Source organism: Labeo rohita, chromosome 8, assembly GCF_022985175.1.
Source record: "Labeo rohita strain BAU-BD-2019 chromosome 8, IGBB_LRoh.1.0, whole genome shotgun sequence".
In the NCBI taxonomy this organism is placed as follows: Eukaryota; Metazoa; Chordata; class Actinopteri; order Cypriniformes; family Cyprinidae; genus Labeo; species Labeo rohita.
This window is the reverse complement of record NC_066876.1, coordinates 27,228,090-27,247,678: the sequence shown is the minus strand read 5'-3', so window position 1 is coordinate 27,247,678 and position 19,589 is coordinate 27,228,090. Positions and strand designations below refer to the sequence as shown.

The following is a 19,589-nucleotide window of genomic DNA, read 5'->3' as shown; positions in this document are numbered from 1 at the left end:
AAAATAATCGCTCATTTCTAGATCTTAAAAGACTGTTTTCTCTTTTTTTGAACAGTGTAAATATGTGGTGTTTTCAGGAATGGGTGAGATGCTCCTCTTTTTTTCTGTCATTTCCAGCAAGTATTCTAAGATTTTCCTCCAATGGTTCGATTTTATTTTATTTATGCTGCTGATATATGTTCTGTAATTTCATTTCCTTTTTTTTAATTGGACATACACATCACACTCTAACACAGAAAACAGAGAGAGGGGCACGTGTGGAACCAATGAGAACATAGACACGGATTTTAACAACAGCAAGCAAACAAACAAATACACATACATACAGACTTACGTCATACATACAAACGTACTTAGTTATATAAAGCTAAACGATGAAGTATCATAACTGGAGTATAGTAACTGTAGTATTAATTGTCGTAGTTTTAGCAGAAATATAACCACTATAATAATTGGAACAATAATGTTATTAATTAAAAGGCGAAAGGAGTAATCCCCAAATAAACATCTCTCTCTTTGTTTTGTTTTTTTTCATTTGTACACTTTCATTAGGCTCACAGTCTTTAAAATCTTTAGTCAGAGTCCACGCCTGCAGATCCAACTCGTCGTTTTGGGTACTTTTTCAAGTGCAACATACTGTATGAGAACATAATCGGTCACTTTCATGCGGAGCGGGATTGTCTTTGGGTCACACAAGATACTGTAAAGAACCACAGAAACATTTTGAAGCAGTGAATCTGTGATAGTGATAGAGGAACAAAGATTAGGTACAGAAACGAGCGTTTCTCCGTCTGGCTGGCAGTCTCGACCGGCTGACCTCTGACCTTCAGAGGCACGTCTCCAAGCTGTGCAGAGGGCTCGTGGGGCAGGGGGAAACGCTCGAGCCCAGGTAGACGCGGCTCTCGGCGGCGTTGTTGTTGCAGTTGAGGGTGACCGGCAGACTCTGCTGCCGCAGCGGGCGGGACGGGTAGCGGGATCGCGGGGGCCTCTGGGGCGCCTGGGGCTGGGAGTGAGGGCCGGGGTGACGAAGGGCCACACGCACGTGGTTATGGTTGGAGCGTTCCGATTCGTCGTCCACGTCCGTCTCGTCGATCAGGGGGATGTTGTGGACCGAGTCCGTGATGATGAACTCCGGGTGCGCCTGGAAGTCGTGAATGGAGTTCCGCGACTCGGGCCGCTCGATGCCGTCGTACAGGGAGCTACGGAAAGCTTTCACCACCCGGATCTATACGTCAAGGGTGCGGGGTAGGAGATGTCAAAGGGAAGAAAATGGAGGGATCAAAGGGACAGAGAGGTGGAGAGAAGTTTAGTCCCCCTTTTGCACTACTCGGCACACTTTCAGCCAGCTGAGCTGCGAGAGCTGAAAGTTTCACATCCATTAAGGCCTTCGGTGCACTAGGCCTTTGAAAAGAAACAAAACTCCACAGCCATTCTATAGGCCTCTATAGAATGACGCCCAAAAACAATCAATTGAAATCCAAGTTGTAATTGCAAAAGGAAATCTCAAGATGATACACAAGACGGCAAACACAAAAAATAGTTCCAATAAAACGGAAGGATACCATAATAAATATCGTGAATGTGATCTGTCAAAGCAGCCTTAGCCCCCTTTAATACGTGGATCCAATGAATGACACATTTCATATTAATTTCAGCTTTTTTTTGATGATCCAAAAGTTTGATTTTTTTAAAACCTCTGTTTTATGAGCTGAAAGGCATGTCAAATTAGTGAGCGTAAAAAAAACAAAAATAAATAAAAGACATGTCTGCAAAGTTCAAAAACGGAATTACAACTTTCACTGTTGCCAGTTCAATACCAGGTGATATTAAAATCCATGGGACACTCTATGAAAAACATAAAACACATGCAAACGACAATGAACACACAGAAAACAATGGTTTTGAAGGCACACGCCACCATGTGGTACAAACACACACACATAGAAAGTGAGGTACACACTACACGGCTGTGCACAGAACGCACAAACACAAAAAACACACAGGAAATAAAGACATGCGTATTCACATACTGTTGGTGTTGACAAATTCTGTAATACAGATTCAACAGTCTTGAAAAAACAGATTGCATTAGTTACTGTAAGCATTATTTATTGTTCTGACATCATCAGTTTTCTATTCGTTACATTTATAGGGTATATTCGTAAGCCCACTTTCAATGGAAAAAAAAAAAATAAACAGAAAAAGCAAAGTATCTTTGATTATATTAGCTCACTCTAATACGAGGACATTTAGGAAATCTTGATTGCCTTGTTTTTTTTTTGGAACTCTCTATGCCCTCAAAAGTATGAACACATTAAATGGGACTTGTCTCCCATGCAACCATGCACAATAATTCAAGTTTCCTCTTCCCGTTCATGCATGGCATGCAAGTACACATTCAATAGAAAAAATATCAAAGATCAAAACGGTCCATGTTCCTTTTTCTGACATCCTCGTTCTCGTCATGGCGGTGAAAATGCATCTTCTTGAAAATAAATCGTTCGTGTGTGTGACCATGCATGTCGGACCATCACATTCATCGGACGTAAGTTTCTTTTTTCCCGCTCTCTGCATTCTACATGCATAGCCAAACCACGCTCGGGAATGACCACAAAGCAATGTGACTGACAGAGGGAAGGGACTTCACAACATGGACACAACAGCGCTTCTGCGGATTTGTTTTTCCAAAGAGCCATTCGTTTTGAGCTGTTTGCTTTGCTACGCAGCACTGACATTGTAAACTTTCGAGTATAAGGCCCAGAATTTGTAATGGAGAAAAAAAAACTGCAGTGAGGAATCGGCTAGTCTTTTGCAGTTCAGGCACTGGATGGAAAAACAGAAAAGGGATTGTGTTTGAATCGCTCCAAACACATCACATCAGAACTCCTCATGACAGACGGCAAGAGAAGGGAGGTGAAAGACAGACGTTTGACGGATGGAGGTCTAAACCTACGGCACAAAGTCATGTTCTTTTGTTGTGGCGTGACGGCCCAACAAAAGCTTTTGAGAAGCAGCCCTCTTGTGCAGCATCACCAAGGCATGTCTACATTATTTCGAAAAAACTATAACAATCCAAAATGTTTTTACTGGTTTTAAGCTAACAGCACAAAATGCTAAAGACGATGAGACAAGGACAGAGACGAAAAAATCAAAACAGAAAAAAGAATATACCGGACAAGACTGACAGGACAGGACTGGATAAGACACAAAAACCTATGTTGAAAAAAGGAGGACAAAAAATATTTCATACTTAAAAGGAACTGAAGATTAACACTGAAGGGGAAGTGATAATGAAACTGGGGGGGGGGGCTTTCCAGCTGGGCTAATGCTCGGTGGTCTCTTTGAAGGGATTTGGAAACGCTAAGACGCAGCTGCTTTCTTTAGACCACGGAAAAGATCGCTTCTGGTACCTGGAGGGCAATGTTGATGTTATATTTGGTGCGTTAAACCCTCGTAAACAAATCGCTGTCTGTGAGAATGACCTTCAAGAAGCCGGTCCACAAAAAATAAGTCATAGCAGCAGACAGTAAGAAAGACTCTCTAATGTGTAGAAACTCAAGCAGCATTAGATGACAAACCTGTGAAGAGAGAAAGGAGAATCTGAACACAAAGGCAGAGCAAAAAAACATGGCACACCGTATGCAAGTATGCTTTTTGTCCTGAGCGGGATAGAAAAACGTTAGCATTGTCAATGCTAATATCCCTAATGTGAAAATGGCAGCAGAAACCATTATGGGCTTATACTCGCAGGTTTACAACAGTCAACCTTTTGCTTTCATTGTTCCCATGTTGTCAAACATCTCAATTCTCAATTCAGTTCAGTTGGCTCTTTCGAGTGAAATTCTGGTAGCCCTTTGCGGCAACATTGATTTGAGGGTGAATTATTGGCAAATCAAGCAACGGGAGAATAAAAAAGGCAACAAGAAAAAGAAAAACCAGCCTCATCTTGCCAGCACCAAGCCAGAATTAAACAGCGAGAGCGAGAAATAAGTTATGAGGTAGCAAGGAAAGAAAGATAGAAAGAAAGAAAGGCCACAAACGACTAAGCGAACTAAAAATGCACATGTAGAGAGATGAAGCAGATGCTCCAATGATAATCTGCTCTCTCTCTCTCTTGCACACACGCACACACACGCACACTCAACATTCAGCAGACTAGTCGCGTTTGAAGGCAGGCAACAATGCATGTGTGTGTGTGTGTGTGTGTGTGTTGGTGTGTATGCTAGGCATCTGAGTGCACGGGCTCTACGAGGTGCCGTTAACGGAATGTAAGGACTCACTCCCGGGGGCACCAGTTGCATTGGCAGTGGAGAGAACTACGTGAGAGGGAGTAGAATTATTGGTTACGTCATGGAGTTGGCTGAGCACTGAAGAGCGGCGTCTCACTGCACCCTGAAACGAACCACTTCTCTTGAAGGTACTCACTACCTCCATCTGCAGGAGAGAGAGAGAAGGACATCACACAGACAGGCGAATGAGCTTCATGAAATGAACGGGACGAGGATTTAATCAGTCGAGGAGGGGGGTTTGGGGAGGAACGGCTTGCAGGGATAGCAGCATTTCCAACATACATTGTTTAAGGGTGTTTCTTCAGCTATAAGCACTGTATTGAGTTTTATTAAATCTAATAGATTGAAAACAAATTTGTTATATGAAACATTACAACTATTTTAATGATTGTATGAATGCTGATACATTAAATGCACATAAATTGCACTGTTAGAGCCCAACTTTCAATCTTACAATATAAAAATACATCATAAAAGTATTATTACATTTTTAAAAAATATTGGTTTCAAAACAGTGAAATAATCAAACATGTTAAATATTTATAATAAATATTATTTTTAATAAATATACATTAATACAGGTATTAGTATATATTTATAATGTATATATAATTTTTTTTAAAAAAAATAGTATTTACTGTGTATATATATATACATATATATTTATACTTGTATATAATTTATATTATATATAAATATTTTATATATAAATTAACATATTTTCCTTCTAACAGATTTTAGTTTTCTTTTTGTTATATGAAACATTAAAGCTATTGTAAAGCTATTAAATTAACATTATGACATTATAAACATTACCATTATAACATAACATTATAAATTGCAGTTTCATCAGAGCCCAACTTTCAATCTTAAAATATAAAAATACATCATAAAAGTATTATTGCAATTTTAAACATATTAGTTTCAAAACAAAGTGAAATAATAATATGTTTTAAATATTTTAAATAAATATTATTTTTAATAAATACATATTGTATTATATTATATATTGCAAATATATAATATTTTCTTCAACTATGAGTAGTTTATTGATTTTTATTAAATCTAACAGATTATAATTTTCTTTTTCTTACATGAAACATTAAAACTATTGCAATGATTATAAATGTTTATACATTAAATGCACATAAATTGCACTGTTTTGTCTGTGAAAGAGACCAACTTTCAATCTTAAACTATAAAAATACATCATAAATAAACTATAAAAATACATCATATTAAAATATATTTTTTCTTCACCTATGAGCACTTTAATGATTTTTTTAAATAAACCTAACAGATTTTAATTTTCTTTTTCTCACATAAAACATCAAAACTATTGTAATGATTAATACACTGTAATGTTAAAACATTAACATCTCATCCTTTAAAAAAGCCCAACTTTCAATCTTAAAATAAAAAATACATCATAAAACCATTATTAAATTGTTTAAACTATTAGTTCCAAAACAAAGTGAAATATAAATATAAATCTATCTGCATCTCTATCTATATATATTTTTTCTTTTTTCTTCAACTATGAGCACTTTGATTTTTATTAAATCTAATAGATTAAAATTTTTTTGTTATATAAAACATTGAAACTATTGTAATGATTTCAATCTTAACATACAACACTACATCATAAAAGTATTACATTTTTCAAACTATTAATTTCAAAAAGTAATAAATATTAATACATTTATTTTTTAATAAATATTAGTTTTTAATAAATATATATGTTAAATAAACACAAATTATGACTGTCCCTCAGCAGTGGCATTATTTCCATCCCAACCAACAATTTTGTTTCTAACAAAGAAAGAAGTGAAGAGCATGCTTAAAATTATGAGAAATGTGAGACATGATGTGTAAAGAAAATTGTTTTTTGTCTTATTTTTTATTAGCATTTCCAATCAAGCTGTAATTTTGTGAAATAATGTGAAAAATATAAAAATATTTAATTTTGTCTATTTAGGATACACAAATTGCTATCTAATTTTACAAAAACGATGTACAACGTAATTTCCACCACAATGTCATCGAACACAAAACAGTTTGAGATGTGGTGAAAAGTACATTTGTTGGTTCAGAAAGTAAGTGTAAAAGTGCCTATACTTGAAGAAACATTGTGTATACAAAGCATGATAATTTTTACAAATTCAAAAAGGCCAATAATAGTTACCAAGGAGCGACATAATACATGGAGACGCGAGTAGCAGAGCAAAAAGGACTCAATAAAACAGCGTGATATAGCAGCAGAGAGAATAAAGGATGAAGTGAGGGAGAGAGAGAAGTTAAGATTTACAACACAGAAAGCTTGTTAAATATTAAAATTTCATCAATCTATAAAGGCTGGTGAAGAAAGAAAAATATGTTTGAGTTATGAGGAAAGTAAAGTTCAAAAAAGTGCGCAAACTAGAGCACAGAAGGCATTTGACATATTTTAAGGCAGTACGTGTCTATGCGGGAACAGCAGTCCCTGTCAAAAACAACGCAAAAGCAGCGTTAAACCAGACAGGACTAGACAGAGACCGAACGTCACCTGAGTCTGAATTCGGTTGAGTCCTCTAAACCACAGGATCTGTCCTCGTCTCAGCTCTCGCTCGGCATAGTCAATCTCCTCCTCATCCTCAGCTAGCTCTTCATCCATGATTTCGTCTGGAGCCGGCCCGTGGCCCGCTTCCTTCAGACACTTCAGCTGATGTGTTGGCACTGACGCTATCACCTAGAGAGAAAACAATACAATGAAGTACAACTAAAGCTCATATGGAAGCTCATTTTCTGCTTTTGAGAGCATCTAGAATGGAAAAGGAGTGGACTGCAGCCCTTACCTGTCCCCAGATCAGCTCTCCCATTCCCACAAACAGGCACCAAAGCCACTGCTCCACATTTAAGGGGGAACAGCTGAAGGGTTTCCCACCAAACTGCACAATTACAATCTACAAAGCATAAACACAGACATAGTGGTTTACTTTCATCTGTGTGTGAAGCACAATGCATCATGTAAGAATACACATGAGGGAAAAGTTTTTGAACAGTAAGATTTTTTGTTTTTTAAAGAAGTTTTTTCTGCTCACCAAACCTGCATTTATTTGATCCGAAGTACAGCAAAAAAAGTAAAATTGTGATTTTTTTACTATTAAATAACTGCTTTCTATTTGAATATGTTCTAAAATGTAATGTATTTCTGTGATCAAAGCTAAATTTTCAGCGTCATTACTCCAGTCCTCAGTGTCACATGATCCCTCAGAAATCATTCTAATATGCTAACTTGATTTTTAAGAAATATTTTTATTATTATTATTATCAATATTTTAAAACAGTTCAGTAAACAGGAATAGAAAGATCCAAAGATCAGCATTTATCTGAAATAAAACGCTTTTGTAACATTATACACTATATCATTCAAAAGCTTGTTTTATTTAGCAAGGATGCTTAAAATGTATTAAAAGTGATGATAAAGACATTTATAATGTTACAAAAGTTACAAAATGCTGTTCTTCTGAACTTTCTATTTATCAAAGAAACCTGAAAACATTCTACTCAGCTGTTTTCAACATAGCAATAATACTTTTTTTAAGCAGAAAAACAGAATATTAGAATGATTTCTGAATGATTATGTGACTGGAGTAATGATGCTAAAAATTCAGCTTTGAAATCACAGGAATAAATTACATTTGAAAATATTTTCAAATAGAAAACACTTATTTTAAATAGCAAAAATATTTCAACATTTTGCTGTTTTTTCTGTACTTTGTATCAAATAAATGCAGACTTGGTGAACAGAAGAGACTTCTTTAAAAACATTAAAAATCTTACCGTTCAAAAACTTTTGACTGGTAGTGTAAACATTAAAAAACTCCAACATTTTAATGGTTGTGTATATATGGCATTTGTTTACAAAAGAATATTAAACAAGTAGAAATGGAAATTTAGACACTAGACTTAAATATTGCATGCGTTCACCTGTATTGCGAAGGTCCCCAGCACAATTGAACAGAAGATGGGGTTTGAAAAGATTCCATCGAACACATTCCTCTCTCCGTGGATCTTACGGGCATTGATCTCATTGAAGAGTTGCATGAGGACAAACGTGTTAAAGATGATGGTGTAGTGCTCAGAGGGAGGAGAATGAAGCGGAGCGTTACGTCCACTGTCTATGTCAAAGATCTTCTCACCTGAGCAAAAGGTCAGGAAGAAATGCAATGAGTATCCAAAGACAATTATCAACCAAAACCAATAAACAACAACAACAACAAAAATCTGTAATTTTGACTGATAACTGATACAACACACATTAACTGTGCATCCTTGTAGACGTCAGAAGAAAGAGAACGAAGGTTATGTATCTATCAAATCCTTTGACAGAACCAGATTGCAAAGTACCGTACCTACGAAGAGCAAGGTGAAGATGATGATGAGCTGGTAAACTGCATGGCCAAGGATGTTCTTCATCATGGTTCTGGATATGAGGGGGTTGTTTCGGCCGTAGGGCTTTCTCAGGAGCAACGCTTCAGTGGGCGGCTCTGTGGCAAGAGCCAGGGAGGCAAATGTGTCCATGATCAGATTGACCCACAGCATCTGTACGGCCTTGAGGGGTGAATCCTACATACATAAAAATAAGCCAAAAAAACCAAATAAAACAGATTAAATGTCTGTTATATAAGTGCATATATACACTACCAGTCAAACGTTTTTGAACAGTAAGATTTTTTATGTTTTTTAAAAAAGTCTCTTCTGCTCACCAAATCTGCATTTATTTGATCCAAAGTACAGCAAAAACATTACAATTTTAATATTTTTATTATTAAAAATAACTTTTCTATTTTTATAGATATATTTTAATATGTTTAATATATTGTAAATTATAATAAAATATATTTTAAAATGTTATTCATTCCTGTGATTGCAAAGCTGAATTTTTAGCATCATTACTCCAGTCACATGATCCTTCACAAATCATTCTAAAATATTCTGATTTGCTGCTCAAAACATTTATTATTATTATTATTATTATTATTATGCTGAAAACAGCTGAGTAGATTGGTACAGAAAATTTCAGAACAACATTTATCTATCTATCTATCTATCTATATATATATATATATATGTATATTATGGCCTTTTGCCTTTTATTTGACAGGACAGTAGAGAACAGGCAGGAAAGCACTGGCTGAAAAGAGGGGGATGGGATGGGCAAAGGACCTTGAGACAGGATTCGAACTCGGGTCACCGCGAGCACAGCGCTATATGTCGGCACACTAACCATGAGGCTATTGGTGCCGACAATAGAAATCCTTTGTAACATTATAAATGTCTTTATTCTATTCTATTCATCAAAGTATCCTGCCAAAATGTACTCAACTGTTTTAAATATTGATAATAATAATAAAAAATGTTTCTTGAACAGCAAATCAGTATATTAGAATGATTTCTAAAGGATCCTGTGACACTGAAGACTGGAGTAATGATTCTGAAAATTTTGCTTTGACCACAGAAATAAATTACATTTTAAAATATATTACAATAGAAAACAGTTATTTTAAATAATAAAAATATTCCAACATTTTACTGTTTATGCTGTTCTTTGGATCAAATAAATGTAGGCTTGGTGAGCAGAAAAGACTTCTTTAAAAAACATTAAAAATCAGCATCATTACTCCAGTCTTTAGTGTCACATGATCCTTCAGAAATCATACTAAAATACTGATTTGATGCTCTTGAAAACTGTTGTGATGCTTAATATTTTTTTTTTTTTTGCAAAGTGTGATATATATATTGTCAGGATTCTTTAATGAATAAAAAGTTCAAAAGTACAATATTTATTTGAAACAAATATTTTGTAACATCACTTTGACCAATGTAACACATCCTTGCTGAATAAAAGAAAACGTAAGAAAAAAAAAAAACTTTATGGACCCCTTATTGTACAACTTATTGAACAGAAGTGTGAAAACATATAAAAGCATACGCATGTACCTGGGTGATGCAAGCACCAGTGAAGGCTACTATGACAGCCACCACATTCACTGTGAGCTGAAACTGTAAGAACTTGGAGATGCTGTCATACACATTCCGTCCCCACATCACAGCCTTTACTATGCTGGAGAAGTTATCATCCGTTAGGATGATGTCAGAGGCTTCTTTGGCCACATCTGTACCAGCAATGCCCTATGCAAACAGAAAAATCCCATTACTATTTTTGAACATTCACACATCATTATATCTGGTGTGTTTCAATTTAATATTGAGTTTAAAAAATAAGAATTACAATTTGCTTTCACACTTGTGTATTCCAGCTGATATGTACAGCTTTTCATATAAACTTTTCAGATGAACTTGATGGGATTCATACTAATCAAAAAAACAAGCTTTACTGTCAACTGAACCAGAGCCTAACCAAAACCTTCAGTATAAAAGCAACATTCATCTGCTCTGAATGTCTCACATTTAGATTCAGCTGGAGTTTATTATTACACTTTCTTTACAGACAAGGCTTAAAGCTGGTCTCAGACTAAAATATATGCTTGAGCTGTCTTAACTGAAAATATCTTGCTCTGACATATCTTAAAATATGGATGGATCTTCTCACCATTGCAAACCCCACATCAGCTTTCTTCAGAGCAGGTCCATCATTTGTGCCGTCACCGGTGACTGCAACCACCTGCCTTTGTTCTACAATGGTGCTGTCTATGATACCTGAACACAAGGCACACACAAAGTTAAAAAAAAAAAAAAAAAAACTAATAATTGATTCGAGACCAAAACAGTTGCAATGTAAAGTTGGCCAAAATGCTGAAAAAAATCATCACTGAAATCAGAAAGAGCTTGTTATCTCTGCTAAAGTCAGCATAAATGTCATCATGACACTTTGACATTTTACTGTAGGCGATTATGAGAGAATTCCATTAAGCAGAAGTAAGCATACCCACGGGGAAAAAGGTATAAATGCAACTAAGGGAGAGACTCACCTTTGACTAGTGTGTGTTTGTCTGTAGGGGAGGAACGAGCAAGAACTCGGAGCTTGGGCCAAATTTTGTCAATTCGCTCTTGCTCAATCTGTGAAAAAATTATAAACATTATAAAGTTTGGCGTCACTAGGATTTTTGAATTAAAAAAAAAAAAAGCAAACATGCTATGCGAGTCTTACGCTCACATAGCATGAATTTACTTAAACATACAGCAAAACAGTAACATTGTGAAATATTATTATTTAAATATTATTTGAAATTCTATTTTAATAGACTAATCATTTTTGTGGAAAATGTGATACTTTTTTCAGGATTCTTTGGTGAATAGTTCAACAGAACAGCATTTATTTAAAAAAAAGTAACATTGTCTTTACTGTCACTTTTGATCAGTTTAACACATATATAATCACTCATTTAGATATTTTTAGCATTTCATTTTTAATGCTATATTTGTGCAAGTTATGTTTTTTTTTAATGAAATTTTGCAGTAAGGATTTCGCAATAAAGCAATAAAGATTTAAATAGAAATAGTTCCTGCAGCTCCATACCTCTCCCTTCTCATTCCTGATTCGCCTATTGAAGTCCTTCCCTTCCATACACAGGAAGTCATCGCCAGGATGGATGATGCCACACTTGGCAGCGATGGCACGTGCAGTGTTTATGTTGTCACCCGTCACCATACGCACAGTGATGCCTGCTCGTTGGCACTTTCTGATGGCATCTGGGACCTGATTGGAATTATAATTAGCAAACCAGAACAGATAGCAGTATTATAAATATTCCTCAGAAACAGCATCTTAGAACTTCTTAAGATAAATGATTTTCAAAGGTTACAGACTAAGAACTAAGAGATTACACACACATCCAAGAAATAAATCTGGTCGCTATACCTCAGGTCGAACAGGGTCTTCGATGCCGACCACTGTGATGCAGGTAAGGTTGGAGACAATGTCTGTCTCGTTGTCCCAGTCCGGCATGGGGTCAGCTGGGAGCTCCCGGTAAGCGACGCAAATTGTACGAAGGCCATCGCATGCCATTGGTTCAATCACTTTCTTCACCATCTCATCTCTGTCCCGTGGCCTAAAAGCTCGAACTTCGCCATCACGTGCCAAGATGAACGAGCACCTGGGATGAAGGCAGAACTGTTTAATTTTTTTTTAAAGACTACACTTTTTAAAATTTACCCAGAAACTAGTTAAAAGGTGAGGTGCAAAATAAACACTTGTATTGGTTCGTTTTTAGAAATATTTTTAGACGAACTGCATGCTATTAATTTTCTGACCCTGCATAGACAGCAATGCAACTGACACGTTCAAAGCTCCAGAAAGGTAGTAAGTATATTAGAAATGGTTCATGTGACATCAGTAGTTCAACCTTAATTTTATGAAGCTACGAGAATAGTTTTTGTGTGCAAAGAAAACAACAACAACAACAACAACAAAAAATAAAATCTCCATTTCATCAAAAATATCTTAATTTGTGTTCTGAAGATGAACAAAGGTCTTATGGGTTTGGAATGACATGTGGGTGAGTATTAAATGACAGATTTTTTTTTATTTTTGGGTGAACTAACCCTTTAAATATGGGTTATTTATCAAGACTAATTTTATTTTTCAGTTTTATTTGGCACGTTCCACAAGTTAGATATAAATTGTTACCCAGGACCACAAAACCAGTCATAAGGGTCAGTTTTTGGAAATTGAGATGTATACATCATCTGATATATCCTAATAAATAAGCTTTCTATTTATTATTGGTTTGTTAGGATAGGACAATATTTGGCCGAGATACAACTATTTGAAAATCTTCTGAGGGTGCAAAAAAATCAAAATATTGAGAAAATTGCCTTTAAAGTTGTCAAAATGAAGTTCTTAGCAATGCATATTCAAAAACTTTCAAAGTTTTTATATATTTATGGTAGGAAATTTAAAAAATCTTAATGGATCATGATCTTTACTTAATATCCGAATGATTTTTGGCATAAAAGAAAAATCTATAATTTTGACCCATACAATGTACTGATAGATATTGCTACAAATATACCCGTGCTACTTAAGACTGGTTTTGTGGTCCAGAGTCACAATAAGGCTTTGAAGAAAGTAGTAGTCCTTAATTTGAACATTTTTAACAAATGTCCATTGAAATAAGATGCTTAACCTTTGCAAAATGTTCAGAACTAAATATTACAATATATGGTATAACTGAAAATACACTTTAAAAAGCTGAGATAAGTAGTTTTTTTTTTTTTGAAAGACTCTTGTTAATGGTTGCAGTTAAAATAGCAATACTGTGAAATATTTTAACTTATTTCTTATTATTTCATTATATTTTAAAACAATTTATTCCTCTAATGGCAAAACAGAATTTTCCATAGCCATTACCTCCAGTCTTCAGTGTCACATGATCCCTCAGAAATCATTCTAATATGCTCCTTTGCTGCTCAGGAAACTTTTCCTATTATTATTAATGTTGAAAACAGTTGTGCTGCTTAATAAAGTGGGAAAACTGTGATACAGTGTCTCTTTTCAGGATTCTTTGACAAACAGAAAGACAATAGACAACATCATTTACTTTTTGAGCAGGATCTCAGAGGCTCCTTTGCTGTATAAGCGGAAGCTTCCATCAGGCATCTGAATGACGGTGCTCATGGATTTTCTGACAGAATTAAAAGTGTAGACTTTATAGAGCTTCTCTTCTGGGATCTGCTCTCTCACAGCTTGGTAGTCTTGCTTCAGGTCCAGCACGAGTCCCAGCAGAGCACATTCTGTCTTATTACCCACTTGTTTGGGCAGCCCACCTTCCTTATCTGCAGCCTGGGAGGAAGAGGTGAAGAGAGTGGAAGAATAAAATGAAAGGATGAAATGACAGTCATAAACTATACTGAATTCACTGTAATTCATGGCTTCTCTCATGGTTTACTGCAAAGGTTTACTGCTAAAGTTTAGAGCCTTTTACTAAAGTCCTCTCACCATTATTTTGGAGGTGTAGGCGCAGTTCACGGCAATAGCACTGGTAATGAGCTCCAGTGTCTTTGGGTTAATCTGGTCTGGTCTTGGGATGTCGCGGAAGTGCTGGTCCCCTATGTAAATCTGCACTACTGTCATCCGGTTAGTGGTGAGGGTCCCTGTTTTATCTGAGCAAATCGCCGTGGCATTGCCCATAGTCTCACATGCGTCCAAATGACGCACCAGGTTATTGTCCTTCATCATTTTCTGTGGAAAGGCATTGATAGGAACAGTGTTAAAACGTGTGTAAATGACACTTCCATGACTCAACGTTACAAAAACAGCTGCATTCTTCAACATAACTTTTCAGAAAATACTGATTATTAATTTCTGACTTACCTTTACAGAGTAGGCCAATGATATGGTGACAGCCAATGGCAAACCCTCTGGCACAGCCACCACCAGAACTGTAACTCCAATGATGAAGAATTTGACAAAGTACTGCACATAAATAGGTGTGCATTCTGTCAGCCAGACCCGTCCCTGAATGACGAACGTTTCGATCACAAAGTACAGCATCAGGATAATCACAGTGATGGCGGACATCACCAGACCTGAAATAAATCACACATCTGAATGCTTAGCGAAGTTAGAACACATTACAATTTAAAATAACTTTAATTTCATATTTAAAAATTGTAAAATTAAAATTTCTCCTTTTATGGCAAAGCTGTATTTTCAGCAGTCATTACTCCAGTCTTCAGTGTCACATTATCCTTCAGAAATCATTCAAGTGCTCAGTAAACATCTGTTATTATCATCAACAGTAGTTGTGCTGTGTAATATTTTTGTGGAAACCATTAAATATTTTTTCTGGTTTCTTTGATGAACAGAACATTAAAAAGAACAGCATTTATTTGAAATATAAATATTTTGTAACTTTATAGATCCCTTACTGTCACTTATGTTATGCATGATTCCTATAAAAATGTTAAATCAATCTAAATAACCCCATTTTTTTAATCAAGCAAACACCTTCGGAATACCCACTTGATGTAATAAAATACAAATTTTGAGTGGTACAAAAACATTGAATTGAGAAAGAGACCAACTGTTCTTTTTACAATTTAATGCCTTCCTTCTTAAAGGGACATTTCACCCAGAAATGAAAATTACCCCATGATTTACTCATCCTCAAGCCATCCTAGGTGTATAGTGCATCCATCCATCATAAAAAGTACTCCGCACTCCAAAGTAAAGTGCATAAAGCACAGAGAGAGCAAATCAAAACACAAGTCACAAATTAGAAGTACAAAACGAGGATTTGTAAAGAAAAATGTCAGAGGATTTCAATTAGGACTGCACCTCGACTAAAGATTTTTCTGGTTGACTAGTAGTCGTTCATTTTAAGCATTAGTCGACTTGTCGCATGTTTATTAATAAACCATTTAAATCATAAGAATGAGCCTATAATTGTCTACAGAGCCTAATAAGCACTCAAGCACATGCATAAAGCTTGCCACAGTACACCGGCAGAAGTAATGATTATGAATGTGTCATGGAAAAACAGAGAGGAGGGCTGCATTAACATTTTAATAATTTATTGATTAACTAGTGCTTTCTTTGTTTTCAGCTTAAGAAATGAAGTTGCAGACACTGACTCGTCATCTCCGCAGTAGTGATGTGCCTGCATGCACGTTTCATACGGATTACACAATCTGAGAATATCTGTTTTCCATTTGAATTGATTCATTTAAAAGTAGATATTTTGCTCTCTACAGATATATTTTTCATGTCTGTAAGGCCAGTATACACAGAGTTTCAGTTATTTCGTTTTCTTGACATGCTCAATTTCAGAGAAACCGAGAGCAGAAAGTGCATCCTGTTTGCTTTCATTATTTTACAAAAGTGCAATGTTTTGTTGTTATTGTGAGGGAACACAAATAAACATAGAGTCTTTACAGATTATCTGTATGATCAAAAATGACTACTTAAAAAGTATTTTAAGAGCAAGTGAGCGCACAAGCACCTCCATCTATCATGCAGTGAGCACGCTACCATTTAGCCTTCACACTCAGTACAGACACTTCAATAGCACACATTTTTCTATGTTAACATTAGATGTGAGTGACCATGTAAAGTTGCTAGTATTTACATACAGTATTTCAGATAATAAGCCATACTTTAAGTCAATGAAAGATAGGTGAGCATTTGGATGTCCAGCCTGATGAATTATATTACCACAGACTGTGCGACTTCGCCACTTCCTGTGGATTTTTCCTGCAACTAAGCGACTAATACAATTTTGGTCGACCAAGCCTCTTCTCGTCGACGAAATGTTAGTTGACTATTAGGGGCAGCCCTAATTTCGACATAAGCCAAGAGGAGACAGGTTTTCCTTTGCTGTAAACTAAACGTAGTTCTCGCAAGACCAGCATATTCTCACTGGAGCTTACGTGACACGTATGTCCTACATCATCCACTGGAACGCCCCTTTCTGATGAATATGCGTACAGCAGTTACCGGAAACTAGAGATAAGTGTTTCTAAAGTTTTAAATATGGATATTTTTCTTACACAAACACATCAATTTGCTTCAGAAGGCCTTTATTAATCCTCCTGGAGTGTGGAGTCCTTTTTATGATGGATACATGCACTTTATTGGACTTCAAAATCTCAACAGCCATTCACTGCCATTATAAAGCTTGCAAAAGCCAGGATATTTTTTAATATAACTCTGATTGTATTCGTCTGAAAGAAGAACGTCATATAAACCTAGGATGGTTGGAGGGTGAGTAAATCATGGTGTAATTTTCATTTTTGGGTAAACAATTTCTTTAATAAAAGTTATAATTTCTTTTAAAAAAAATGGTGTATTGTGTACTTAGAGGTTCAGTAAAACTCCTATCACTAAGTATGAGTAAAAATAATGCTTGACTTCGCAAGTCAATATGATCAGAAGAACTTAACCTAACATTAGACCCTACCTGCTTTCCCGATTTGCACTGCTAGCTTAGTGAGTTTGCCCTGAAGAACTGATTTTTCCTTCTTGGGCACACTGGCTTTTTTCTTCTCTTTCTCCTCCACTTCCCCACCTTCTGCACTCTTCAGAGGCTGCATCTCCATGGCAACAGCCTCATCCTGTTTCTTAGCTATAGCGGGCGGAGACAAAGTGATCAGGCAAGGAGAATTATAGTTAAAGGAGAAGTCCACTTCCAAAACAAAGATTGACATATAATGTACTCACCCCCCGTCATGTCTTCCTTTCTTCAGTCGTAAAGAAATGATTCCAAATCCCAAATGCAGTTGTATGTTGAAAAACTCCCATCTCATGTTCTCCCTCAACTTCAAAATCGTTCTATATCGCTGTTTTCCCTTTTTTGTTAAGGGATCTTTGATCTTCTTTGCATGTTCACTTGCCTGGGTCGGCACTTCTGCAGCGATGTAGGATGATTTTGAAATGATTTTTGAAGTTGAGGGAGAAAATACGATTGGAGTTTTTCGACATACCCTAACAGTCTTGAGCCAGAATACACAGAGTTCATGGAAAGAAAGGCAAGACGAGCGTTTGAGATTAAAAAGTATTTAAATTGTATTTTTTTTTTTAATGAAAATAAGAGATCGTTTCGCTAGATAAGACCCTTCTTCCTCGGCTGGGATCATTTACAACCGCATTTGGGATCGTTTGAAGCCACATTTAAACTGCATTTTGGAAGTTCAAAATCAGGGCTCCATATCAGTCCATTATATGGAGAAAAATGCTGTAATGTTTTCCTCAAAAAATTTCTTTACGACTGAAGAAAGGAAGACATGAACATCTTGGATGACAAGGGGGTGAGTACGTTATATGCGAATCTTTGTTTTGGAAGTGAACTTTCAAGTGTTAAAAACATTAGAAATAGCAAACTACACAGAATGGCAAACAACACACTTTTTTGCAGCTTGCAATATGTATACAGCACACAGTATGCACAATATCTGTATCTGACATATGTGACCCTGCACCACAAAACCAGTCATAAGTAGCATGGATATATATTGGAACAATATATATGTATGTGTCAAAATTATAGATTAATCTTTTATGCCAAAATCATTAGGATATTAAGTAAAGATCATGTTCCATGTAGACACTGTAAATTTTCTACTGTAAATATATCAAAACCTAATTTTTGATGAGTAATATGCATTGCTAAGAACTTCATTTAAACAACTTTAAAGGCGATTTTCTCAATATTTAGTTTTTTTCAGATTTTCAAATAGTTGTATCTCGGCCAAATATTGTCCTATCCTAACAAACACATACATGAATGGAAAGCTTATTTATCAGCTTTCAGATTACGTATAAATCTTAATTTCAAAAAACTGATCCTTATGACTGGTTTGTGGTCCAAGGTCACATATTAATATATAAAATTCTTAATAAAGGCAGTGTATACCGAGCAGTATGCAGTTGTTCACTCTAATAATAATGATTTTCTCTCACCATAAATCTATCTGAACATGCCTCTCAAAAGTGATCGTAACTCGATTCTAAATCAGTTCTGAAAGTCACCTTTGTTTTGATTGTTCTCCAGGGTCCCGTCTTGTTTCCCTGTGAAAGTTAATGCAGACGTTTAAACAAAACAAATATCGCTTCTGCAGCCTGAGGTCAATGTAGCTGACATGAGAGAACAATAAAGTGCATGAGAAAGAAAACATAAAACATGGAGGGATAATATTTGACAGATATGGAGAGTTAAAACCAGGATGTCTATTTATGAGTCATCTCTCTATTGTGAATATCACCTACCATTTATGATGTTGTGTTCTTTGGCTTCAACACTGGGGAACTGCGTGGATGAATTACTATTGACCTCTGACAGAATTGTTGGAAACAGAGGATAGGACAAAAACGAAGGTGGTATGTAAAGACATAAAACAAAACCTAAATGCTGAACAAAAGCAATGAAAAATCAACTCAAATGAGTGAGCAACATTTCCAAGCATTTCAATGCATTGAAATAGAATTGACCCAGACCGTTAGACATTGTGCATCTGGATAATTCTGTGTGGGTATTCAAGCAAAATGGATTTTTCTTTCAAGATGTACATGTTAAATGATGCTCAGTTTTTAATAATGTAGAAAATACTGACAGAAGCCAACCTTTCTTGCAGTCTTTCTTCTCTTCCTCTATCTCTCCAGCCCCCAGGAGGGTAAAGATGATTCCCGTTTGAGAGTTGACACCTACAGCGGTCACCAACATTTTCCCCGAGCCCTCCATTACATGAGTGCCTGAATTTTGTAAAACATAAAGATGACATTTATAGTAATATATATTTTCAACAATTTCTTCACAACTCTTTTATTCCACTCTGCAGCCTCTCAAAATTGTTCACACT

At 35.8% G+C, this 19,589-nt stretch overlaps 1 protein-coding gene across 9 annotated transcripts in view; it reads right to left on the bottom strand.

Moving 5' to 3' along the window:
- Window positions 1-515: 515 nt before the first annotated feature.
- atp2b3a (ATPase plasma membrane Ca2+ transporting 3a) overlaps window positions 516-19,589 on the bottom strand; it is a 36,505-nt gene continuing 17,431 nt past the window's right edge. For 2 of the 9 annotated variants that reach the window (XM_051116717.1, XM_051116718.1), the window contains exons 6-23: window positions 19,354-19,482; window positions 19,000-19,065; window positions 18,763-18,801; window positions 17,195-17,359; window positions 14,608-14,822; window positions 14,233-14,475; window positions 13,835-14,076; window positions 12,154-12,388; window positions 11,812-11,991; window positions 11,264-11,351; window positions 10,885-10,991; window positions 10,272-10,463; window positions 8,684-8,897; window positions 8,259-8,470; window positions 7,124-7,231; window positions 6,835-7,017; window positions 4,348-4,434; window positions 516-1,225 (exon numbers count right to left, since the gene is read on the bottom strand). In XM_051116717.1, coding sequence (XP_050972674.1) covers window positions 827-1,225; window positions 4,348-4,434; window positions 6,835-7,017; window positions 7,124-7,231; window positions 8,259-8,470; window positions 8,684-8,897; window positions 10,272-10,463; window positions 10,885-10,991; window positions 11,264-11,351; window positions 11,812-11,991; window positions 12,154-12,388; window positions 13,835-14,076; window positions 14,233-14,475; window positions 14,608-14,822; window positions 17,195-17,359; window positions 18,763-18,801; window positions 19,000-19,065; window positions 19,354-19,482 — 3,104 coding nt within the window. In that variant the 3' untranslated portion in view covers window positions 516-826. Of the gene's footprint in view, window positions 1,226-2,088; window positions 4,435-6,834; window positions 7,018-7,123; window positions 7,232-8,258; window positions 8,471-8,683; window positions 8,898-10,271; window positions 10,464-10,884; window positions 10,992-11,263; window positions 11,352-11,811; window positions 11,992-12,153; window positions 12,389-13,834; window positions 14,077-14,232; window positions 14,476-14,607; window positions 14,823-17,194; window positions 17,360-18,762; window positions 18,802-18,999; window positions 19,066-19,353; window positions 19,483-19,589 lie in introns of those variants that run through there. The other 7 variants (XM_051116723.1, XM_051116724.1, XM_051116720.1 and 4 more) reach the window with 7 other exon arrangements.